Source organism: Callospermophilus lateralis, chromosome 1 (assembly GCF_048772815.1).
Source record: "Callospermophilus lateralis isolate mCalLat2 chromosome 1, mCalLat2.hap1, whole genome shotgun sequence".
In the NCBI taxonomy this organism is placed as follows: Eukaryota; Metazoa; Chordata; class Mammalia; order Rodentia; family Sciuridae; genus Callospermophilus; species Callospermophilus lateralis.
The window spans coordinates 139209608-139235830 of record NC_135305.1 but is presented as its reverse complement, the minus strand read 5'-3'; the positions used below and the strand labels follow the sequence as shown (position 1 = coordinate 139235830).

Below are 26223 nucleotides of genomic sequence, written 5' to 3'. Positions count from 1 at the left end.
GAAAGATCAGGGAACTCTGTGAGATCACATGTCACACAGACCAAATAGTGTTGCATTATCAGTCCATTTAACAAATGACAGCATGGAAGTACAGGAAGCTGAAACCCTATTGGAATCCAATGACCACCAGCCCTAACAATCTGATTAAATGACCCTTTGGAAGGCCACAGCAGGTGCTGCTATCTCTTATGATGTGGCACAGGGACTTAGTTGGGCCTATAGGGGCCCCTGGCTTTATCTTTCAGGGAAGTAAGCAGCTCCAGGCACCCAAGGGACAGACCAAAGGATGGGCTGTGTTCCCATGGTGTGCATGAAGGGGCAGCAGGCCCATTCCCTGACCTCCTTTGCTGCCTGACTGCACCTCTGGATTCTCCTTGACTGTTTTCTGTCTGAAGCTTTGAAATGTAAGACTCCTCTCCGGGAGAAAGACTGGGGAGAGATTCTCACAGCTGACCCTGAGTTTGGGCAATTGGAAACAGAGCACCCAAGGACTCCAGAGACAGAATTTTGCGGTTTGAATCCCCTTAGTTACTCCCAACCTATGTGGCCATGAAATGTTCTTTATCTTTCTGAGCATCCTTGCCAGATGATGGTAAAGCTGAACTAACAAGCCCAGCTCAATGGTTGATACCTATAATCCCAGTGTCTCCAGAGGCTGAGGCAGGAGTTCAAAGTCAGCCTCAGCAACTTAGCAAGGAGCTAAGCAACTCAGTGAGACCCTGTCTCTAAATAAAATATAAAAAAGGGCTGGAGATGTGGCTCAGTGGTAAAGTGCCCCTGAGTTAAATCCCTGATACAAAAAAAAAAAAAAAAAGAAAGAAAAAAAAAAAAGAAAAGAAAATTAAAAAATAAAAAGAACCAACAAAGCACAGGGATTTGGGGATGTAGCTCAGTGGTAGAGCGTTTGCCTAACATTTGTGAGGTCCTGGGCTCTGGCCCTCACAAGTGCCCTTTTCTTCTCGGTCACAGCTGGCACCAAATCCAAGTTGTGGGTTTGGATACTTCTTATCTGTAAAATGGGCATGAGAGGGTTTCAACAGATGATGTATGCTAGTGCTTGGCACTACAGGGTTTCTTGGAAGAGTAGATGTAGTAGAATACAGCCACCAGATGTGCTCTCCTGTCAGTGGTGCAGTGCTCACCCCCAAGTTTAGGCACTCTTGCTGTATATCCCAGCCACCCAGGTCAAACACATTGCATGAAACCCTGGCCAGACAATTGAAGATAAGGCACACAAAGACTCCAGAGAAAGAATTTGGGAGACCACAGATCATCTGTGATCTTGACCTACCCACCTGGACCCTTTCTCAGGGCCCAGGAGCAGCGCTCAGGCTTCCCACGGGGCATCCTTTTCTGCTAGGGCTTGCACGAACAGTGCCTGGAAAAATATCCAGGTGGGTCACAGAGCCATGAAGCAGGAAAGATGTGGGGCCAAAAAGACACCCAGGAATCTCAGTAGGCTCAGGAGTCCGAGTCAGGTCTCAGTCTCTGCCTAGGCAACACGGAGAGGTGAACAACCCTTGAAGACACCCGCGGCAGGGGACTAGGGGAACCCATCCCGAAGCGGAAGGGGCGCGTGGAGTCCCACCAGAGTGCGCCGGAAGGGGCGCGCGGGGCGGTTGGTCGCGGCCGGGGCGGCAGCCGTTGGCGAGCTGTGGCCTGCCAGGCGAGGTCAGGCGTCTGGCCTGGCTGCGGCCACAATGACCAAGGACTCGCCCACCCCCTTGGGTGGCGGCCGCGCGTCGCCCAAGAAGCCAGGTAGCCCCGGCCCGGCGGCTGCAGTGCAGGAGGAACAGAGACGGGAGCTGGAGAAGTTGCGGGCTGAGCTGGAGGCGGAGCGCGCGCGGAGGTTGGCGGAACGACGGCGCTTCGCGTCCCAGGCGCGGCAGCTGCGGGAGGCAGCCGAGAGGGAGCGGCAGCAGCTGGCTGACCATCTGCGCTCCAAGTGGGAGGCACAGCGCTTCCGGGAGCTGCGGCAGCTGCAGGAGGACGTGCAGCGGCAGCGCGAGACCGAGATCCGACAGCTGTTGCGCTGGAAGGAGGCCGAGTTGCGGCAGCTGCAGCAGCTGCTGCATCGCGAGCGCGATGGCGTGGTGCGCCAGGCCCGGGAGTTGCAGCGCCAGCTGGCCCAGGAGCTGGTGAACCGTGGCTACTGCAGCCGCGCGGGGGCGCCGGAGGTCTCCGCCGCGCAATGCCGCTGTCGCCTGCAGGACGTCCTGGGACAACTGCGCTGGGATACCGACAGCGAGCAGGCAGCGCGCATCCGTCACCTGCAGGCGGCGCTGGACATGGAGCGCCAGCTCTTCCTCAAGTACATCTTGGAACACTTCCGCTGGCAGCCCGCTTTGTCTGGACCCCCGGACTCCCAGACAGTGAATCCCTCGGAAGAGCCGCTCCCTGAAACAGCAAGCAGTGCTCGTCTCACTCCAAAGACCGACTGTCGTCTCGCATCCTTGGACGGCCTGAGCGCCCGCGATCGCATTCGCTCTCGTTCCCTGGATTTGGTGCCCGCGGTGTGCTCAAGCTCCGCAGATGGCCTGCTCCCAACGCGCGCCAGCTCCCTCGATTCCTTGGCAACAGAGCGTTCTTGCTCGCTGGACAGCACACTGAGTTTCCCCAAGGCCTCCGAATCTGAGGCGCGAGTCTCCTTGACAGATGCATCCATCAGGGGCTCCCTAAGTCCCCCGCCGCCGCCACTGCTACCATCCCTGTCATTATCGGTGCGTAGGAACCCTAGCGATCCCCGAGAAGAAATCTCCCGGAAGGAGCCCTGCGCTGCTCTGACGCCTTCACCACTGAGTTTGGACTACCAGGAACTGGTGAAGCAGAACTCGGAACTTGCTGAAACGCTGCGGGTGCTAGCACGCCGCTGCTCTGGACTACAAGAAGAGAACATACAGTTGCGGCGCTCACACCTCTCCGACGGGGCAGAGGAAAAGGTGAAGCGACTCAAAGTGAAGCACGCGGAGCTGACCGGACTCGCGAGGCGCCTGGAGGACCGGGCTCGAAAGCTTCAGGAGACCAACCTGAGAGCAATGAGCGCGCCTGTGCCGGGTGAGAGCCGCTCTGGCCTGGAGCTATGCCAGGCCTTTGCCCGCCAACGTGCGCAGGATCTGTCAGAGCAAGCTAGCGCGCTGCTGGCCAAAGACAAGCAGATCGAAGAGCTGCAGCGCGAATGCCACCTGCTGCAAGCACGCGTCGCCACTGGCCTTAGTAGCGTCTCTGATCCTGGAGGAGGCGCCCCCTGCACGCAGTGGCTCAACATCAGCGACTTGGACCGGCTGCAACGTGAGTCCCAGCGGGAAGTGCTACGCCTGCAAAGGCAGTTGACGCTACAACAGGGCAAGAGCGACAAGCCGGCCGAGGCGGGCGGCCATAGCGCACTCTGTGAAGATGCGCGACACCAGGTGCAAGCACTAGAGCGCGAGCTGGGCGCGCGGCGTAAGGAATGTGAGGAACTGGGTGCTCAGGCGGCGGCCGCACAGCGGCGCGGCGAGGAGACAGCAGCACAGCTGCAGACAGCACTGCGCAAGGGCGCCTGGCTGGCGGAGGAGAACGCGCGACTGCAGGCCCAGGCTGACTGGGTGAGGAAAGTGGCTGCAGAGAACAGCGACGTGCGCGAGCAGCTGGGCCGCGCGTGCCAGGAGCGCGACGCCGCAAGCCTGCTGGCAGAGCAGCTGCTGCAACAGGCGGCACGCGAGCAAGACAGGCAGCAGCAGCTGCAGCACGACCTGCAGAAGGCCCTGAGTGACCTGCAAGATGCCCGGAAGGAGATGCAGGCGCTGCAGTGTTCCCCTGACCACCCTCCCGAACAGCTACGGGAGACCACCCAAACCCCAGAATCCCAAAGTAGGGGTAGTGGAAGGGCCAAGTTCAAGCCAGGGCCTGAAGACCGTGCTCTGTCAGAGCCCAGCAGAGATAAACAGCTTCTTGTTTGTCTCTCCCAGCAGGAGAACCCAGTTCTTGGGGAACCATCCAGTGTGCCCCAAGTGTCAGATAGGGTCCCTGCCAGCCAGCTCCTGGACTCCAGGCCCCAGACCAAGAAAACCAGCTCCCATTCAAACTCCTCCTCCTCCTCAGAGGTGGAGTCCATGTGGGCCACAGTGCCATCTTGCCTTACTCTGGACATGGATACAGTCAGTGAGGTGGATGACCTGGAGCCAGACAGTGTGTCTCCTTCCCTGGAAGTGGGGTCCTCTGAGACACCTGCAACTCCCAAGCTGAAAATCTTTTTGGCTAGGTATAGCTACAACCCCTTAGAGGGGCCCAATGAGCAACCTGATGGTGAGCTGCCCCTCACAGCTGGTGACTATGTATATATCTTTGGGGATATGGATGATGATGGCTTCTATGAAGGGGAGCTTGAGGATGGCCGGCGGGGACTAGTGCCCTCAAACTTGGTGGAACAGATTCCAGACAGTGACATCCTGGGCTGCCTGTCCTCCAAGTACCCTGACCTTGGCCCCACTGTACTGCCAGCTGGGCAGAGCAGAGACTCAGAGGAAAATAGCTCATTATCTGGGGAAGCACAGGGATCAGTGGATAGAATGCCATGCCAGAAGGGAAGGGTGGGCTCCAAGACAGAAGTGGCAGTAGAGATCTTGGAATCCAAGACAAAAGCATGTTGGCTAGGTTCACCACAGAGTGTAGGGGAGCAGGGCTTCTCCAGACCCCTTCTGGGGGCCAAAGGAGTGCTGTGTGTGGCTCCAATGCAACTACATCTGCAGAATGTCACAGCCACATCAGCTGAAATTGCCTGGGTCTGCAGCAGCAACAGACACCCCCATGTGGTATATCTCAATGACCAGGAGCATGCCTTGACCCCTTCAGGTGTGAGCTGCTATACTTTCCAAGGCCTACATCCCAGCACACGATATCAGGTGCGGGTGGAGGTGCGTCTGCCTTGGGACTTGTTGCAGGAGCACTGGGAAACAATGTCCTCTACCATCATCTTCAATACCCCCTTAGCAGGACCCCCTGACCCTCCGCTAGATGTCCTGGTGGAGCACCACACCTTGCCAGGTTTCCTGGTGGTCAGTTGGCTTCCTGTGACCATTGACTCAGCTGGGTCCTCCAATGGGGTCCAGGTTACTGGTTATGCTGTGTACGCAGATGGGCTCAAGGTTGCAGAGGTCACTGATGCCACTGCTGGGAGCATCCTGCTGCAATTTTCCCAAATTCAGGTGCCCCTAACATGCCAGAAGGTCTCAGTGAGAACCATGTCACTTTATGGTGAGTCCATGGATTCAGTGCCAGCACAGATCCCTGAGGACTACTTCACCTGCAACCCATTACCAGAGACTCCTTCATTTAGCTATACCTGTGGTGACCCATCCACCTATAGAGTCACCTTCCCTGTCTGCCATCAGAAGCTGGTACTGGCTTCCCTGAATACCAAAGCTGTCCCCCACACTCCTGGAAGTTGTGGGGAGCCTCAGACCAAGTCTTTAGAAGCATTCCCTGAAGAAGCCCCAAAAAGGCAGTCCCCAGTGTCCAACCTAAGCTCAGAAGTGACTGGAAACAAAATCCAGGAACCCATAGAGATCTGGAAAAACTGCAGAAAGGATGTGTCCTTTCAGAAGAATCCCCAGAACCACCACAGATTACCTCTACCCAGTGACCAGTCTGGGTTGAAAGAAAACCACTATGGGCACATGAATACCAGCAGAAGTCCTGCTCCAGGATTCAGCCATCTGCCCCCTGAGTGTGGACCCAGAAAAGAGCTAAGTCAGGAGAAGGCTGCCTTTGAAAAGACCCTTAGGCAAAAACAGGATACTCAAGTGTTCATACCTCCCCAACAGAGAACCTGCCAGCAATATGCAGCTGATTTCCATGATATCTTTGAGGAGGCGGCAGCATTGTGCTTGGATCCTTGGTGCACAAAAAATCAAGAGCAGAAAAAGAAGTTCAGGCCTCACAATAGGCGAGGTCAGGCTCTGGGGGATAAGAGAGAGTGCCAGCTCCTTGAGCCCAGTTCAGTGCTGTGTCCAGCTCCATCCAGCAAAATCATTAAGATGTCCAGGGGTGGCCCCACACAGCTGGGAACAGAAGCCAATATTCCCGCCAGGGTCTTTGTGGCCCTCTTTGATTATAACCCTCTGACAATGTCTGCCAACCCTGAGGCTGCAGAGAAGGAACTGACCTTCCAGAAAGGGCAGTTGCTAAGAGTATGGGGCTGTCAGGACCCCCATGGTTTCTACCATGGTGAGTGCAATGGACAAGTGGGCAACATCCCTGGGCACCTTGTGGTGGAGGTAGAGGTGGGCACAGAGTGGACTGACAGGAGGTGGCATTTGCCAGCACAAGGGCACCTACCCTCTGTGGGCCACCTTGCAGACTTTGAGAGGCTCACCAGGCCCCAAGGTTCCTTCCTCATACCCCAAGGGAACTCCAAGAGACCCACACTGTGGACTCCAAAGACCATGATGGCGGCCCTGGACTATGATCCCAGGAACAGGAGAGCAGGATGTCGGGGAAAAGGCAAGCTGGCACTGAGGGCTGGGGACATGATCACAGTATATGGGCCTGTGGATGATAAAGGATTCTATTATGGTGAGTCAGGTGGCCACAGGGGCCTAGTCCCAGCCCACCTATTGGATGACTTGTCTATCCACAGAGAGTAAGCAAGGCTACCTGCTGGGGTGGTAGCCTCTGGCTTCCCACACCCCTCTGGATAAGAAGCAAGCATGAGCACCCTCACACAACACCCCTTCTTGCAGCCGCCTTAAGCAACATTTGCTCCAGGCACCATTGTGTTAAAACTGATGGCAGTCCCCAGGTGTCCCCTAACCTCTGGGAGAAGTTGGGCTTAATTGTTTCCAAAAGAAAATAAGCCAATTCCTGAGAGTTTGACTGTTTCAAAGTTGTCAAAAACTATAATATGTATTTGAAGAAGTGCCTTTTTCTGTGGTCAATATGTGTTTTCTTTAGCAGGTTAACATTATTCATCCATTGCCTTGTATGAAAGTCTTAAGAAAAGTCTGCATCTTAAAAAAAAAAAAAGAATCAGAATGTTATTTTTTTATTTTATGTTCAACCCCTCATTAAAATGTTCATAGAAAAAAAAAAAGAATATTTTAGAAGTTAAAAGAACAACCAAGGGAAACATGCACATGACTCTTCTTCCCTGTCCTGTCCAGTGGATCTGCAAGTGCTACAGAAATGTCTTCCTGGCCAGGGAAGAGTAGTTGCATTTTTACTCTTTAGGGTGGGCCCTGTTCAGGGCATGCTAGTTACAGAGGGTCCAGCCAGAAGCCAGAGCTAAGAAACAGGACCCTGAAGGTTCTTCCTGGCTAGAACTTTCCCAAGGGGTCCCTATGTTGGGACTGTGTTGCTGGTGAACTCTTGTGAAGGTGGGGTCAGTGTCTCTCAGTAGGGAGTCTGACTCTAGATTCTCCTTTTCCCAAAGTGCTTCATGAGAGATCCCCTTGGAAGTGCACTGTCTTAATTGCCCCTATTTTACATAAATGCCAACTGAGACTCAGGGGAGTCCCCCAATGGCTAAAGTCATAAGGCTCAGAGCCACCTCCTCTTTCCATGGTTTCCTCTCCAGGAAGATGGGGACAAAGGGTGGGTTTCATCCTTCCTTGCTTCTGTTTGATGCCACTTTGTTTCCCTACTTCCAGCAATGCTGTCAGAGAAAGGATGACAGTGTAGCCAGAAATGACTGGAAGTACTCTATTTTTTTTTAAATATCTTTGTTTTATTTATTTATTTATTTATTTGGTGCTGTGGATGGAACCCAACCACTAAGCTACAACTCAACCCTGACTGGGAGTACTCTTTTTTTTTTCTTTTCTTTTCTTTTTTTTTTTTCCAGCAGACACAACATCTTTGTTTGTATGTGGTGCTGAGGATCCAACCTGGGCCGCATGCATGCCAGTCGAGCACGCTACCGCTTGAGCCACATCCCCAGCCCTGGAAGCACTCTTGAGACAGAAGCTTTGGAGCTACCATCTGGTTATATGGTCAAGTCTAAGAACTGAGGCTAAAGGGTTATTGTCCCTAGGGTTGAAGGTGGGAAGAGGGAAGGGGCAGGCCCAAGAGCCCAATCTGACACATTTATGGCAGTCTTATCCTCAAAGAATACTTGACCAGGCTGGGGATGTGGCTCAAGCGGTAGTGCGCTCGCCCGGCATGCGTGCTGCCCGGGTTCGATCCTCAGCACCACATACAAAGATGTTATGTCCACTGAAAACTAAAAAAATAAATATTAAAAATTCTCTCTCTCTCTCTCTCTTAAAAAAAAAAAAAATACTTGACCTACCTGAGGAGCTCTTGTGTACACATGGACACATTATTTGTGAGCTGAAGGCCACAGGCCTCAGCAAGCAAAGGAAATCTATCAGGATATCCATGGATCAAGGGCCACTGTTGTCCCCTCTCATGCTCACAATAATCCATTTTTACAGCAAGAAAACAGGCTCAGACAGGTTCTGTGACTACCCTAGGGAAGGAACTCAGACCAGCTCACCACACTGGACTTCACCATCAGCCCTTGAAGGCACCCATCACCTTTCCTCCTTTTAGGCCAATGATCACAGCTGAAAGCAACATCTTTCACAATTGTTTTTAACAAAATTTACCATCGGCTGGGCATGGAGGCGAATACCTGTAATCCCAGAAACTCAGGAGGCTAAGGCAGGAGGATTGCAAGCTCAAGATCAACCTTAGCAACTTAGTGAGGCCCTAAGCAACTTAGTGAGACCCTATCTCAAAAATAAAAAGGGCTAGGGATGTTACTAGTGGTAAAAGCCCCCTGGGTTCAATCCACAGTACAAAAAAAAAAAAAAAAAAAAAATTTTTTTTTTTTAAACCATCATAGGCTGGTGCTATAGTTCAGCACTTGCCTAACATATGCAGAGACTGAGTTTGGACCCCAGCACTGTCAAAGAAAAAAAAATTCTCCATTTCAAGACGATCAAAGCCAGGACTTCTGTGCATTCTTGGCAAGCATTCTACCACAGAACTCCATCTCCAGGCCATAACCTTTTTTATTTTTTAATATTTTTTTTTAGTTGTAGTTGGACACAATACCTTTATTCCATTCATTTATTTTTATGTGGTGCTGAGATTCGAACCAAGGGCCCCGGGCATGCTAGGGGAGCACTCCTCCGCTGAGCCACAATCCCAGCCCCAACCATAACCCTTTTTAAGTGTAATTTAGTAGTGTTAAGTACATTCATGTTGTTGTGTAAAAGGTCTCCAGAACTCTTTTCATCTTGCAAACAGAAACTGTATCCACTAAACAGTAATGCCCCATCCCCCACCCCAGCTCCTGGCAACCACTAACTTGACATGGAAACAGCTGGTGGCACCAATTATTGTGCCCCAGGGTGCTTCCAATCATTTGAGACTACATTGAGAAATGCAGTGTCCTTCCTCTGACTGAGAGCATTGTTGGACATGACGAACTAAAAGGGTATTTTACTTTGCTTCTTTCTGATGATTAGGATTAAATCTAGGACTCTGTACATGCTTTACCACTGGCTTACTCTACTCCCACTACTCTTTTCTGTCTCTATGAATTTGACTACTCTAAGTACCTCAAATGAAGGAACTCATACAGCATTTGTCATTTTATGATTGGCTTATTTCACTGAGCCTAATGTCCTTAAGTTTCATGCATGTGGTAGTGGGTGTCAGAATTTTCTTCCTTTTAAAGGCTGAATAATATTCCAATATGCATATACCACCTTTTTTTTTTTTTTTTTTTGGTACTGGGGATTGAACCCAGGGGCACTTTGCCATGAGCTATATCCTCAGTCCTTCTTATTTTTCATTTTGAGACAAGACATTAAATTGCTGAGGTTGAATTTAGGATACTCCTGCCTTAGCCTCCAGTGTTGGGGAGATTACAAGTGTGTGTGCTACCATACCCAGCTTTATTTATTTATTTTTAATTATTTTAATTTTCTATTTATTTTTGCAGTGCTGGGAATTGAACCCAAGGCATATTAGGCAAGCACTCTTTTTTTTTTTTTTTTTTTTTGGTGTTTTTGTAACACCCAGGGATTGAACTCAGGGGCACTCAACCTGTGGGCCACATCCCCAGCCCCATCTTGTATTTTATTTAGAGACAGAGTCTCATTTAATTGCTTAGCAACTTGCTTTTGCTGAAGCTAGCTTTGAACTTGTTATCCTCCTGCCTCAGCCTCCTGAGCCTCTGGGATTACAGATGTGCGCCACCATGCCCAGCTAGGCAAGCACTCTTGCTACTAAAGCACAAATCCAATCCCTACCATCTTTTGCTTATTTATTCATCTGTTGATGTACAGTGCAAAGTTACTTTGCTCTTGTGAATAATGCTGCCAGAAATATTAGTACATTTTTTGGGGGTACTGGGGATTGAACCCAGAAGCATTTACAGAAACACTGAGTCAGGGCTGGGTTGTGACTCAGCGGTAGAGCACTTGCCTGGCACGTATGAGGCACTGGGTTCAATCCTTAGGACCACATAAAATAAATAAATAAATAAAATAAAAGTTCAGCCAGGGGCAGTAGTGTATGCCTGCCTGTAAGCACAGCGGCTGGGGAGCTTGAGGCAGGAGGATCACAAGGTCAAAGCCAGCTTCAACAAAAATGAGGCACTAAGTAACTCAGTGAGACCTTGTCTCTAAATAAAATACAAGATAGGGTTGTGGGTGTGGCTCAGTGGTTGACTGTACCTGAGTTCAATCCCCAGTCCCAGTACCAAAAATTAAAAAAATAAAAGGTATTGTGTCCACCTAAAACTAAAAATATTCAAAAAAAAAAAAAAACAAAAAAAACCTAAGCCATATCCCAAGCCCTTTTTATTTATTTATTTATTTATTTATTTTTGAGACAATGCCTCATGAAGTTGCTTAGGGCCTATCTAAATGCTGAAACTGGGGGCTGGGGATGTGGCTCAAGCAGTAGTGCGCTCGCCTGGCATGCGTGCGGCCCCGGTTCGATCCTCAGCATCACATACAAAGATGTTGTGTCCGCCAATAACTAAAAAATAAATATTAAAAATTCTCTCTCTCTCTCTCTCTCTCTCTCTCTCTCTCTTTAAAAAAAAAAAAATAAATAAATAAATAAAATAAATGCTGAAACTGGCCTCAAATTTGGGATCCTCCTGCCTCAGCCTCCCAGATGGCTGGGATTATAGATTTGCTCTGCCCAGCCCAGCAAATATCTCTTCTTTACAATCTTTCTTTTTTTGTTTGTTTGTTTTGGTACTGGAGATTGAACCCAGGGATACTTAACCACTGAGCCACATCCCCAGCCCTTTTTATTTTTTATTTTAAGACAGTGTCTCCCAAAGTTGATCAGGGCCTTGCTAAATTGCTGAGGCTGGCTTTGAATTCAGAATCCTCCTGCCTCAGCCTCCAGAGTTGCTGGGATTACAGGTGTGGGCCCCCACAGCCGGCTCTTCTTCACAATGTTTTGAATCACCAGATCCCTGGTGAGCCTGTAACCTAGAATGGTGTCTAAGGACAAGGAGCAACATGAGAACTGAATCTGCAGGAGAGGACACCCTGGGGGATGTGCAGTTTGTTCACTGACTGAGGGTTGGATACAAACATGATTCCCATTGTGGGTGGAATAGCAATAACAGTTTAAGAAGAGAATAGAAATTGTAATTCACATAGTTTCAGAATTAAGAACAAAGGATTCAGGTGTGGTAGCACATGTAATCTCAGAGGCTCAGGAGGCTGAGGCAGGAGGATCACAAGTTCAAAGCCAGCCTCAGCAATTTAGTGAGGCCCTAAGCAACTCGGTGATACCCTGCCTCTAAATAAAATATAATAAAGGGCTGGGGATATGGCTTAGTGGTTAAGCACCCCTGAGTTTAATCCCTGTACCAAATTAATTAAGTAATTAATTAATAGGGCTGGGATGTAGCTCATCCCCAGTACAAAAAGAAAAAAAAGAAAGAAAGAAAGAAAACAAAGAAAGAAAGATTTAAAACAAGGGGTCTGGCGATACAGCTCAGTGGTGAAGAACTTGGGTTCAATGTCCAGCACTGGGGAAAAACAAAGAATTAAAGACAAGGATATTCATCCCAAAGAATCACAAATTCAATCCAGTGAAGACCATGCTATCGATGTTGTTCTCTTACTTTTTTAAAAAATTTTATTTAGTTGTCAACAGGCCTTTATTTTTTATTTATTTATATGTAGTGCTGAGACTTGAACCTAGTGCCTCACACATGCTAGGCACACCCTCTGCCACTGAGTTACAACCCTAGCCCTCCATTAGTTTTTACTTATTTATTTTCATTACTGTAGAATGAATCTAGGGCCTGTGCTCACCTTATTTTTTAATTTTTTGGTCCTGGGTATTGAATCCAGGGTCTCAGACTTTCTAAGTACACTCCAGCCAGATTTTTACTTAATTTTATGAATTTCCATGACCATTGCTCCAAATCACTCAGCTTTTTTCCAACAGCTGTGAAGTAGCAACCCCATCTCTCATTCCCACCCTTACCTTGTTTGATTTTCCCTCTGAAGCCCTCATCCACACCTGGCAGTTTACCTAGGTTTTCCTATTGTCTGTGTGCTATCACAGGGCAGAGCTGCCTGGGTCACACTTGCCAGCTTAGACTTCGATGACAGAAAGCAGAAAATATCTTTTTGACGCTGTAGGCCTAGAATTCAAGTCCCACTCAGCCTTGTTTGTTCCCTCCTAACTCCCTAGAGCACTTTAGGGAGTGCCTCACAAACTGATAGGGGCCATGTTTCCAGAGGACCAGGAACCAGGATTAGACTTGGCCAATGTGAAACTGAGCTACACTCTTCACACAGCATTGCAACCTGAAATCCTAAATCCCAGAGACCATGGGAATTTTTGGTAAATGAATAAAGTATAAGGCTAGGAAAGGCAGGGTCATGGAGCTATGGAGCAATTGGGTTCGGGAACCCAGCACTTGGGTCTAAATTCCAGACTTGCATGCGACAACTAGGAGACCTCTCTAAGTCTCCTTTTCCTCATCTATGGTAGGGTTAAGTTTATTTTTTTTAATTTTTTTTTTTTTAAGAGAGAGAGAGAGAGAGAGAGAGAATTTTTAATATTTATTTTTTAGTTTTTCGGCAGGCACAACATCTTTGTTTGTATGTGATCCTGAGGATCGAACCCGGGCCGCACGCATGCCAGGCGAGCGCGCTACAGCTTGAGCCACATCCCCAGCCCCAGGGTTAAGTTTATTTTTAACAGATCATGTATATAGAGGACTTTGTCTGAGGTTAAGGACCCCAAACTAAGACCAAGAAAGCTGTCGGGGGCACAGGAGTGGGACTGGGACAGGGGAACATGGTTCTAGGCTCACCTTGGTACTCTGAAGTTCCCCAAAACCTGAAGACTTTAGCAAAAGCAAGGAAAAGCCACACATATCTAACAAGTTAAGCAGGTTACTGGAAGACAGGGGTGGGTCAGGAAGGAAGTAAGTGCTTGACTATCACCTGCACTGGGCCCCTTCCCTGGCCAAACATGTGACCTAGAGATCCTAAGCCTGTCCACTCCACTTCTACCCAGGAGGGGACTGAGGGCAATAGGAAGCTTGACTGGTCAGAGGGCAGAGGAGCCTATCCAGTGGGCACTGGGGGTGGGGTTTGAAGAGGAATACTGAGACTGAGGCCCCATCCATCTCTGCCCAGGGACCTGTAGCCCATTTATTCCCGGTCACTTGCGCATGACTTGCCCCCTCCCACCCTATGCTACTGTGTATTTTCGAAGTGGAAGACTAACTGATCTATTTTAAAAAAATTTTTATTCATTTATTTATTATTAATATTATTATTTTAATATTTATTTTTTAGTTCTCAACAGACACAACATCTTTGTTGGTATGTGGTGCTGAGGATCGAACCCGGGCTGCACGCATGCCAGGCGAGCGCGCCACCGCTTGAGCCACATCCCATGCCATTTAAAAATTTTTTTTTTTTAGTTGTTGAAGGACCTTTATTTTATTGATTTTTATGTGGTGCCGAGGATCAAATCCGGTGCCTCCCACATGCCAGGCAAGCACTCTACCACTGAGCTACAGTTCTAGCCCCTAACTGATCCATTTTAAAGTCTTTGTTCCAGGTCTGGAAAAGATGTCACAAGAATACAATATGAAGGTCACAATTTTAAAAGGGAGAGTTCAGAGGGGCTGGGGGCATAGCTCAGTGGAAGAGTATGTGCTTAGCATGCACTGGGCCTTGCATTTGATCGCCGTACCAAAAAAATTAAGGCTCAGAGACACCTCTGGTGGCCTTGTACATGCTCTACCATTGAACTATATCCACCTTTGGCCACATCATTCTCTTCCTGACTCACTCCCATAGAGGTTAGATTTGGAGAAGGCTAAGGGGGGTTTGTAGTGACTCAGGTATTCCAGGGAAGGGAGAACACACTGGGCCAACTGTCTGTGAAACCAAGGCTATAGCCAGGTAGAGCCAGCTCCAGGATCCTGGGCATAAAGGGTTCCTGGGGCTACTATGGCACTGCTGACACCCCCCACAGGTTCATCCAACTTCTAGGCTCAGTCCCACCTATCCTGTTCCAGATGGTTGGTGAGATCAGCAATGGGTCTATTCCCCAACAGAGAATGCCCTGTGTTTTGAGGACCTACCAAGTGTTCCCTCCCTACAGAGTCTGCCAGCTTTTCCCATAAAACCTTGGCCTCTGATACAGACCTTCAGGCTCATGTGCCCCATTTCTCATAGGATTCCCTGGAATCCTAGGTAAACCCTCCTGTTGGGCCTGGCTGTACCTGCTTGATGGGATCTCCCCCTCCACTCTCCATTGGGGATCACACTTGGGCCTGGAGCAAGTAAGTGCTCCTAACACTGAGCTACACCCCTAGCCCTTAACCTCTCAATCTTAGGGACCACTAATTAAGGTGCTCCAGGTATAATGTGCCTTCCAGAAAGTTAGATACCTCCTGCTCAGACAGAAAACAGAGTGGGGGTGCCATTAAATCCTGGCCCTTCACTCCTGAGTGACCCTGGCAGTTCCTCCATTGCTTGAGTCTCAGCCTGTTTCCTCTTCCCTAAAATCAGCTTCCCAGTTCTCCTGTCCTTCAGGGGATCACTCCAAGTTGCCCTTCAAAAGTGCCTTCAATCACCTCTTTCAGGAAGCTGTCTTCATCTACGCCTCCCTTCCTCCACATAGCTGCCCCTCCCACATGCTTGGACAGCCCCCAGGTGTGATCCTGCACCCTGGAATTACTCATTTACTCCACCACCTTCCCCATAAGATTGTCTTACTCTGCCTGCTCCCTCAAGTAGATATCTGGATATGGCATGGAACACACATCGTGGTGTGTGGACTAACCCTTTCCTAACTTGGGAAAGACACCAACCCGCTTATCACCAAGACTACCCCAAGAAAGAGTTGGCTTGGGGTTTTTAGTTGCCATGGTTCCCTTTAAGAACTGACCTCTGCTGAGAACCTCACCTTGTGCTCATGTCCTGCTAAGAGTAGTCCTATCCAGAGTGCCATTCTGCCCCCCTTTTATAGATGGGGAAACTCAAAGTCTGAGAAGGAGGTCACTTGTCAAGGTCATACAACAAGTTGGTGGCAGAGCCCCGTGTCTGAACTCAGGTATGTGTGTGTGTGTGTGTGTTTGCCCCCATGTCCTTATCAGGAGGATTCCTTCCCTCACCCTGAGGGAGGGCCTGGGTCTAGGGAGGAGGCCAGAGGGAGGGAGAGTCAGGAATTCAAATCTGTAAGGCTGGTGGGGGGAGGTGCTAGGGAGTGGCCAGCAGTTAGGGCTTGGGCAACAGGGTGTTCTGCAGAGCCACGCTGGCGGGGGTGGGGGGGATAGGTACAGACCTGCTGAGTCAGAGATGCCCTGAAGACTCCAGATGGTGGTGTCTTGGGAGGCACCTTGGGCTAGGGCCAGCCAAAGCACCCCAAGATGGTCAAGGGTAGATCTGGTCACTGAAGGTCCACCCCAGGACCCCTGGGATTCAAGGAGAAGAGGCCTCAGAAAGAGCAGAGGGCCACATTTTCCAGAAGGAGGGAGGGAGTGGTCAGCCTCCACCAGGTCAAGCAAGATAAGGGCTGCCTCACCCAGCTCCCTGTGATGGTGACCAGAGCCTGCTGTCCCAACCCCTCCACCCCGCCCCAGGGGCTTCCTGGTGTTCTGGCCATGAGGGAGATAGCCCCTTCCCCCACTGTCACATGAGGCCCCACTGGACCCTGGTAATGGGGAAAGATTTCCCAAAGAAAACTGGAAAACTAGAATCCCTCTAGGAGACCTTGGTTAACTCCCATCCCCCTGAGGAGCAAAGTCAGAGTTACCTGGAGATTAATGGTATCCTCAGGACTCTGTTCCTTAGCCAAGATTGAAAAGGGGTCTACTCTTGGCCTTCCCCAACTGCTGGAGAGGAACCTTACAAGGGAAATTGAGCATCCTCTAATCTTGACCCCACTTTTTATCTTGGGTACCCTCTGCCTCTTTCTCCCCAACTTCTCCCTTTACTGAGGTCCTGCTGAGCTTCTTCCTGCTCCATCTGTGTTAATTACCTATTAGTCACACAAGCTGGTGAAGTACATATGGTTTTAAGTCCTACTTTACAGTTGGGGCCCACTGAGTTCTAGTATTAGGGTAGTTGCTTGGTCATTGTTATGGCCAGGATTTGCATTCTCATCCACTTTCCCATGAGCTTCACCCATAAACAAAGGTTTGCCAGTCTTTTTTTTTTTTTTTTTTTTTTTTAGAGAAAGAGAAAATTTTTTAATATTTTATTTTTCAGTTTTTGGTGGATACAACATCTTTATTTTATTTTATGTGGTGCTGAGGATCGAACCCAGCACCCGGAGCATGCTAGGCGAGCACGTTACTGCTTGAGCCACATCCCCAGCCCGGTTTGCTAGTCTTTTACTCTACTTTTCTATCTTAGAGAAAAAGCTGACTCCCCTCTTTCATCCATCCTTTCACCTGGGCCAGGCTCTGGTCAGGAAAGAGGGACCACAGCATCCTGCAGGATTCCAGAACAGACTCTGCAAGTATAATGATGGAGGCAGGAGATCCAGGACCTGGAGGACATGGATAAGGGGGCCTTCACTGAGATTTTCACAATTATTGATGGGTGCGTTGGTGTACACCTGTAATTTCAGAGACTTGGGAGGCTGAGATAGGAGGATCACAAGTTCAAGGCCAGCCTCAGCAATTGAGACCCTCAGAAATTAATGAGATCCTGTCTCAAAGTAAAATAAAAAAGGGCTGCAGATGAGCTAAGTGGTAAAGTGCCCCCGGGTTCAATCCCCAATACCAAAAAAAAAAAAAAAAAAAAAAATTAAAAATTAATAAATATCACAATTATTTTTCTAAAAAAAAAAAAATAATAACCTGGGCATGGTGGAACACATACCCATAATCCCAGCTATTTAGGAGATTGGGGCAAGAAGACTGAAAGTTTTGAGGTATGCCTGGGCAACTTACTTAGACCCTGCCATGAAATTAAAATAAATAAATAAAAGGGCTGAGGGTGTAGTCCAATGTAAAGGGCTTGTCTACCATATTTGAACTCATAGAATTCATGAGGTCCTGAGTTCAATCCCCAGTACTACAAGGAGGAAAAAAAAAAAAACAAAAACTCTCTTGAGTCCAGGAGTTTAGGGCCAGCCTGGGGAGCATATCAAGACACCATCTATAAAAAGTAAATCAATAAAAAAATTTAAGAGTTGGGTGTGGTGGTGCATGCCTGCAATCCCTGGGGAGGCTAAGGCAGGAGGATCCCAAGTTCAAACTCAGCCTCAGCAACATAGTGAGACCCTAAGCAAATTAGTGAGACCCTGTCACAAAAATAAAATAAAAATAAAAAAAGAACTGGGAATGTGGCTCAGTGTTTAAGTGTCCCTAGATTCAACCCCTGGTACTAAATAAATAATGAAAGTAAAACAGAATAACAATTCCAGTAACACAGAACATTGAGTTAAATGTGAAAAGCCCTCTCTCAACACTACCCTTCACATCCTTCTTCCTCCTGTGGGTTTTCTGCTCCAGCTTTCTTTATTCCTTTTCTTTTTCTTTCTTTTTTTCTTTTTTTCTTTTTTTTTAGAAAGAGTGAGAGAGAGGGAGAGAGAGAGAGAGAGAGAGAATTTTATTATTTTTTAGTATTTGGCAGACACAACATCTTTGTCTGTATGTGGTGCTGAGGATTGAACCTGGGCCGCACGCATGCCAGGCGAGCTCGCTACTGCTTGAGCCACATCCCCAGCCCCTTCTTTCTCTCTCTCTCTCTCTCTCTCTCTCTCTCTCTCTCTCTTTTTTTTTTTTTTTTTTTTTTGGGTGGTATTGGGGATTAAACCCAGGAGTGCTTAATCACTGACCCCCATCTGCCTATTTATTTTTGATAGGGCCTCCCTATGTTGCCTAGACTGGCTTTGAACTCCTAGACTCAAGGGATCTTTTTGCCTCAGTTTCCTGAGTAGCTGGGAATAGAGGCAAGGAATACACCCTAGTAATCATGCCACTGTCCAACCTTCAGCTGGGATTCTAGAACTGGCTTGTGTTCCCTGCCACCTTCCCTGGGTTACTGGTGGACTGGGTTCCTGCACACACCTGCATTGCAAAATTGTTCTTGCCCCACCTACTTAGAATTCTTTAGCAGTATTCTCAGGCCTCTGGGACAAAAACCTCAGATATTGCCCTGAACTGACAACATTCCCCATTTCTTGTTTCTCATCACACCTCATGGTCCCATGCCACATTCCATGTCACCAGCTCTGGCCAACAACAACCTCTGGGTACCTCCTAAAGCCTTCTCTCTCTTTAGGACTTTGAATATGGTTCTCCCAGGCAGCCCTCTGCCTCCTATTTGTGTTTGGCCTTTGTCTCATCTTTAATTTACAAGAACACCAAAGCATTATTGACCTTGGATGGCCAGGCACAGGCTACAGTGGTGAACAAGTAGTGAACTGTCCTGATTTACACAGAGCTCACATTCTAGTGAGGATGAGAAAGAGTCAGCAAGAAAGCTCATACATCGATAAGATCATGACCATGTGGGGTTGGTGTGGAAATCAGAAGACAGTGTGGAAAGTAAAAAGGAACTTCTTTAGAAAGAGCAGCTAGAGTCTGGCACAATGGCCCTTACCTGACATCAGCAGCGGCTTGGGAGGCTGAGAGGCAGAAGATAACAAGTTAAATTTAATTGTCCTTCCACAATTTAGCAAGACCCTGATCAATCTAGTAGGACACTGTCCCAAAATAAAAATATATATGGTTGGGAATGTGGCTCAGTGGTTAAGTGCCCCTGGGTTCAAGCCTCAGTACTGAGGGGTGGGGAAAAAAAAAAAAAAAGGACTAGGGATGACCTCTGTGGTAGAACACCATAGTACCACCCCTGCGGGGACAGGAAGAGGCTGGGGAGAACCCAGCTCCTGTCAGTCGGAGGGGCTGGAGTTCAAACTCCTTGGGCAGGTCACAGGCAAGCAACTAAACCTCTTTTGACCTTCAGTTTTCTCATCCATAAAATAGAGCACTAGAGTGCATCCCTTTCCTAGTGGTAATGAAGGATAGTAAGTCCATATGTATAAAGTGCTTTGCCCTTGTATAGAATGAGAACTTAATATTGGGAGCCAAAATTAACCATCAGAATTTAGGTGGGTCTCTCTTTCTGCTATGCAGGTAGGTAACCAGAAGGCCAGATTTCTTTTACTTTCCTTTTTTTTTTTTCCCCCTGGTGCTGGGGATCTAACCCAGGGCCTTAACGCAAAGCAAGCACTCTACCAACTGAGCTATATCCCCAGCCATTTCTTTCTTTATTTTTTTCCCAGTGCTGAGGATTGAACTTAAGGCCTTATGCCTTGTAAGCAAACAATCTGCTACTAAGCTTTACCCCCCAACCCTGAGTGCCAGGCTTCTATAGTACCATTCTACCCACCCATGTATACCACCCACAGCATCATATTTTTTTATGACACAAGTGAATGAATTTAAATGGCTTTAGGAACAGGAGGTGAGGTGTATTGAGACAGGAGGGGAAAGGGGGCGTTGGGGGAAATTTATTAATTTCAGTCCTTCATTTGACATTTTTTTTTCCTGGTAGTAGGGATTGAACCCAGGGGCGCTTTACCACTGAGTCACATCCCCAGTCCTTTATATTTTATTTTGAGACAGGGGCTTGCTGGGTTGCTTAGGGCCTTGCTAAGTTTTTTGCTGAGGCTGGCTTTGAACTCATGATCCTCCTGCCTCAGCCTCTCAAGCTAGTGGGATTATAGGCACAAGCCTGGCTCATTTGACTTTTAATTGATCACCTACTTGGTGCCAGGTATGAGTCAGGTACTGAGTCTACAAGAGTAGACTCAATATCAGGACAGTCTGAGGGTGAGTAGCTTGGTATCAAAGTAGATTTCCCGTAGGAAGTGGTATCTGAGCTAAGAAGGAGTTTACCAGGTAGAGGTGGGGAGAAAGATGACCCAGGTAGGAGGAGCTGGGTTCGAATGCCAGAGTTGAGAGAAAACTTTAAGGCATATTTAAGGAACAGAGTTTTCCAAAGTGGCTTGAGCTGGGGTGTGGAAACTTGAGAGGCATGGGACTTTCTTTGTGAGAAAATGTGTGTGTGTGTGTGTGTTACTAGAGATTGAACCTAGGGCCTTGCAAATGCAAGGCAAGTGCTCTACCAAGGAGCTACATCCCTAATCCTTTATTGTTTATTTATTTATTTTTTAGCTGTAGGTGGACACAAATATCCCCACTTCATTTTTATGTGGTGTTGAGGTTCAAACCCAGTGCTTCATGTGTGTCAGGTGAGCACTCAACCCCAGCCCCTAGTCCTTTATTTTTAATTTTTAAAAATTTTTTTAGTTATTTTATTTGTTTTTTAAAGACAGAGAGAGAGAGAGAATTTTTTAATATTTATTTTATTTTTTAGTTTTCGGCGGACACAACATCTTTGTTTGTATGTGGTGCTGAGGATCGAACCCGGGCCGCACGCATACCAGGCGAGCGCGCTACCGCTTGAGCCACATCCCCAGCCCCAATTTTTTAGTTATTGATAGACTTTTATTTTATTTATTTATATGTGGTGCTGAGAATCAAACCCAGTGTCTCACACACATGTTAGGCAAGTGCGCTACTGCTGAACGCACAACCCCAGCCCCTATTTTTAATTTTGAGACAGGGTCCTGCTTAATTGTCCAGGCTGGGCTGCAATTTGTGATCCTCCATTTTCAGTCTCTTGAGTACCTGGGACTACAGGTGTGCATCACTACACACTAGCTTTATTTATGTATTTTCAGGAATTTATATACTCTTTTCCACATGGCTATACTAATTTACATGTTGTTCCTTTTTCTGATTTTATTTATTTATTTATAATATTTTTTTAGTTGTCAATGGACCTTTATTTTTATTTATTTGTATGTGGTGCTGAGAATAGAACCCAGTGCCTCGCACATGCAAGGCGAGCTCACTACCGCTGAGCTACAATTCCAGCCCCTTTTTTTCTGATTTTAAAAGGAATATGTAAGTTGGGTGCCATGGTGCACACCTGTAATCCCAGCAGCTTGGAAGCTGAGACCAGCCTTAGCAATTTAGACAGGTCTTATCTCAAAAAAAAAAAAAAAAAAAAAAAAAAAAAAAAAAAAAAAGAAAGAAAGAAAGAAAGAAAGAAAAAAAAAAAAAAGGGCTGGTGATGCTACTCAGTGGTAAAGTGTCCCTGGGGTTCAATTCTCAGTACCAAAAAAAAAAAAAAAGAAAAGAAAAGATAAAAAGAATATGTACTAAGCATGGATATCTCAGAATGTCCAGAAAAGCTAAAGGAGGAGGAAAAAAGTTTACCTACAATAATTGAATTGATACATCATTTTGGGAATTTATATCTGGTAGGGTTCATTAAAATAGAAAATCCCAGGGCTTGGAATGTAGCTCAGCATTAGAGCATTTGCCCAACATATGCAAGCCTGTGGGTTCAGTCTCCAGCAACACAAGCACACAACAATAATGACTGAGGGCTGGGGTTATGCTAGATGAGGCAGAGCACTCGTCTAGCATACGTGAAGCACTGGGTTTGATCCTTAGCACCACATGAAAATAAAATAAAGGTATTGTGTCCAGCTACAACTAAAAAATGTTTTAAAAAATTATTTAAAAATATTGAAAATTCCCATATCATTTAACCCATAGATTCTACTTGTAGTAAACTACTCTAGTAGTAAAAGGTAAGAGTGTATATATATATATATATATATATATATATATATATATATATATATATATATATCCAAGAACTATTTTTTTTTTTTTTGGTATCGGGAATTGAAATCAGGGACACTCAACCACTAAGCCACACCCCTAGTCCTATTTTGTATTTTATTTAGAGACAGGTTCTCACTGAATTACTAAGCAGTTCACCATTGCTGAGGCTGGCTTTGAACTCAAGATCCTCCTGACTCAGCCTCCCAGTTGCTGGGATAACAGGTGTGTGCCAGCATACCTGGCTCCAAGAACTATTAAAAAAAAAAAAAAAAAAATATATATATATATATATATATATATCCAGGTACAGCAGTGCACACCTGTAATCCTAGATACTTGGGAGGCTGAGGTGGGAGGATTGCAAATTTGAGGCCAGCCTCAATTAGCTAGACCTTAGTGACTTATCATGACCCTGTCTCAAAATAAAAAAATAAAAGGACTGGGGGTGTAGCTTAGTGGTAAAGTGCCCCAGGTTCAATTTCCAGTCCAAAAAAAAAAAAAAAAAAAAAAAAGAAAAAAGAAAAATTGAAAGGCAGGCATGGCAGCACAACTGCAGTCCCAGCCATTCAGGAGGCTGAGTCACGAAAATCCTATGAACCCAGGACTTCCAGGTCAGTTTGGGCAACATAATGAGAAACCTCCACTTAAAATTTAAGTAAAAGAACACCATTTGTGATGGCTACTTAACATTCTGTTATGTGGCTCATTTAACCAATTTCCTATTGTCAGCGTTACTTTGTGTATGAGTTCTTCATTATTATAAATAACACTTGAAATAATATTATTGTGTATTAATTTCCAAATGCAAATGAAAGAGTGACTACTGAGTGTCTATTAAGTCTCAGGTGCACCATTAGCCACTGGAGTCCAAGCTTACCATCTGATTATACAACAAAGCACAGGATCTGAAAATGTGATTATTTTCCCCAGAACGACAGAAATACTTGCCCAAGGAAGAATAATCATTTAAAAAATTTTGGGGGGGCTTGCTGGGGTTGTACCCCACTGGTAGAGTGCTTGCCTAGCACATGTGAGGCACTGAGTTCAATCCTGAGCACCAATAAAAATGAATAAATAAAAATAAACATATTGTGTTCATCTACAATTAAAAAAAAAAGAAGTTTTTGGCTCATACTGCTAAATTCGCATCCAGAAACTTTGAGGCAATTTATATGCTTCCAACAATATAAGTGAGTGATTACCCAACAGACCCCCGCTTGCTTGGTTGCTATCATTTGAAACAAATTTTTATTTTTAAAGAAAACAGCCTCTTGTAGATTTAATTTGTATTTCTTTGTTTAGAAGATCATTTGGCTCCCCCCCCCCCCCCCCCCGCCCCCCAGTTATTTCACACAGTGAATCCTCAGCTGAGTTCTATTTATGGAATATTCATTCCTTTTCTTCTTCAGGAACATTTGATATCTCCTTTTACACAGACATTTGATATTTCCTTTTTCATCTACTGTGTTCTTACCATTTCTAGGACATTTCTAGATATTCTATTCTATTTCTTCTTGGCAGGTACTGCACTGAATGGACTACAGTAGCTCTACATCTCCCCCACCCCTGTACTGGGGATTTAACCCAGGGCCTCCAACATGCTAGGCAAGCGCCCTACCACTGAACTACATCCTCCCAGTCCTTATAATTTGTTTTAATTTCTGATAGGGCAAGTCTACCCTCATTTCTTTTTCTTTCTTCCCAAGAGGTTGGGGAGATGAAAGCTGTATTTGGCTATTTATTCTTCCAGGTGAACTTACAATTTTGCTTAGTCTAAGAAACGTCATGTTAGGATTGCATTGAACTTATACACTGATTAGCAAAGAATGGTCGCATAATTAGCCTCTGCGAAGGGTTATAGAATTGAGTTTCAGTCTTGACTGGAGCTAGGTCACAATTTCCCTATAAAGCAGATTCCCGGCTCCTTTCAGACTTCTCCGACCTTAACAGTGGTGTGTTCCTTTGTTTGGTATTCAGAGTAGAGAGAGGTCCATTAAGTAACTCCCTAGAGAAGTGGTCATGGCTCATGGCTAGCCCCAGCCCTTGAAAGTCCATTTAAATGACGCCCATGAGCCTTGGGTCCAAGAGAGCCAGCTTGGGCGCGCCGTTTAACCCCTGGGGCCTGCGAGGGGCTGCGGTCACCGGAAGGGGCTGGCTGAAGCAAGCGTGCTCAGGACCTCCGCGCCCTCTGAGCAGGTAGGGCCTGCTCGCCGGGGTGCAGGAGCGGGGTTCCCTGTTGGCGCTGGGGTCAGGTGTTCCAGGACTCCCATTCTTCCCGGGACAGGAACGACCCTGGCCTCCCCAGGAGCCCAGACCAAGGAGCCTGCAGTCCCTGGGGGCTGAGTCTTTAGAGTGCGGCCACAGCGGGGGTCGGGAAGCACGGGGCACGAAGGGGTCGGGGAAATTGGGCATAGACCGCTAGGGGTCCCTGACTGGGGGCTCTGAGGGGTCAGGGTCAGGGTCAGGCTCAGAGGGGGTCAGCCTTGAGCTCGGGGGCTAGGCATGAGCCTGTCCCTGTCTACAGGGAGTGTGAGGTCTGAATGTTTCGGCCGCGAGGCCTAGGTCAAGCTCTGGCTCCCGGGTCGGGAGCTGGTTGGGAGTCGGGGGTCTCAGACCCAGGGTCCTCCTGCGTGCCCCTCCCCCAAAGCGCGGCGCGGCGGCCACCCTACCCGCCCAGCCCTCCGACCGCTTGCTGGCCCCGCCCCGCCCCGCATGCCCCGCCCCCGAAACGGGCCCGTCCCTTCACCCTGATCCCGCCCCGTCGCTCGCCCATTCAGATGTGGGTCAGGGGTGAGCGGGCGGCACCGACGTCACAAGCTTCCAAGATGGCGCCGAGCGGGCGGCTGTGAGAGGCGCTCGGGGCGCGCTGGGCGGGGAGCCGAGCCGGGCCGGCGGCGGGCGGACGGGGCGGGCGCGGGCGGCGCGGGCCGGGCGCCCAGGACGAGGGGCCGCAGACAGAGCCGGCCGGCTGATGGGCGGAGCGCCGCCGCCGACGCACACGAGGTGAGGGGCAGCGGCGAGTGTGGGGGCGCCGGCGGGGGCCGAGGACCGGGTGCACCCACAGGGAGAGGGGCGTGGACGCGCGCGAGCCCGAGCGACGTGGAGCTGCGGGCGTGGGAGGGCGCGCGCATCAACCTGGCCTGGATGCGGGAGCACGCGAGACCCCCAGCCAGCTTGGGCTTTGTGGCCCGGGTGCCCGGCGGGGCGCAGGCGGCGGGGTTCCCGGGCACAAAGCCCCCAGGGCCGCGCCAGGCCTGGGGCGCGGGTCTGTGGAGCGGGGGTCGCCGGGCGAGCGGGCGCCGACTCTTTGTGCCTTTTCATTAGCAATCTAATCCGAACAGCGTCGGGCGAGCTACGTTGCCTGACAGGCGCGCGGGTTCCCATTATGCAAACGGCCCTGTGCCTTACGGCCGCCCTTAGCTAAAAGATTTTGCAATTTCCAGAACTGCTGTCCAGTACCGTCTGCACTCCTTTTTCCCTTGTCCCCTTCCCCTCAGTAAGACCGGCCCGGATCTGGGCAAGGTCGGGTCTGGAGGGGCTGTTCCCAGAGGGCCAGGCTCTGCGGCTGGTGGGCTTGCTGCCCTGCCCCCAGACCTTTTCTGTAGGCAGCCGCTTGGCAGGAAGAGAGATGGGCTTGGGGGAGGGGGTCGGCTGGCAAGGGAGGGGACTGGCCGGCTAAGGGAGGGGGCTAAGGGGCCTCAGCTTGTCACTCTGTGTTTATCTTCCAAGGTGGTTCACATTCACACAGGCCTGGGTGTGTGTGTTTGGGAGAAAATGCCTCTCCCTGGGGGGCAGTGACTTAAGGAGAGGAGGGAATGAGGCCAGATAATGCTCCCAGCGGCCCCACCCAGAACAGCATGGAACTGACTGGGGACTGGAGCCCAGTGCTGAACCTGACTGGCTGAGCTGTGGTGAAGTTATTTATCCTTGTCTTCTGCTACCCTCTATCTTCTATCCCCAGTGTCTTTTCTAGTAAGAATTGCCAAACACATCTGGAAAGCTATGTTCCCAGCCCCTTACCCCCCACTAGCAGAAGGGGTAACCCAGGGAGGCCACCCCTCTGA

At 48.4% G+C, this 26223-nt stretch overlaps 3 protein-coding genes across 3 annotated transcripts in view; 2 read left to right on the top strand and 1 right to left on the bottom strand.

Moving 5' to 3' along the window:
* The window catches only part of Ube2l3 (ubiquitin conjugating enzyme E2 L3), a 128010-nt gene that overhangs the window by 72083 nt on the left and 29704 nt on the right, over positions 1-26223 (bottom strand). The gene's annotated exons all lie outside the window — the stretch shown is intronic.
* LOC143404815 (RIMS-binding protein 3B-like) lies at positions 1701-6623 on the top strand. The gene has a single exon (XM_076863085.1). The coding sequence runs from the start codon at positions 1701-1703 to the stop codon at positions 6621-6623; it is 4923 nt and encodes a 1640-aa protein (XP_076719200.1).
* Hic2 (HIC ZBTB transcriptional repressor 2) overlaps positions 25079-26223 on the top strand; it is a 35553-nt gene continuing 34408 nt past the window's right edge. The window contains exon 1 of the mRNA XM_076863200.1: positions 25079-25162. The gene's annotated coding sequence lies outside the window, so the exon portion shown is untranslated. The remainder of the gene's footprint in view (positions 25163-26223) is intronic.

Coding starts and splice junctions, on each gene's coding strand:
- LOC143404815 (XM_076863085.1), top strand. CDS start 1,701: ATGACCAAGGACTCGCCCACCCCCTTGGGTGGCGGCCGCGCGTCGCCC.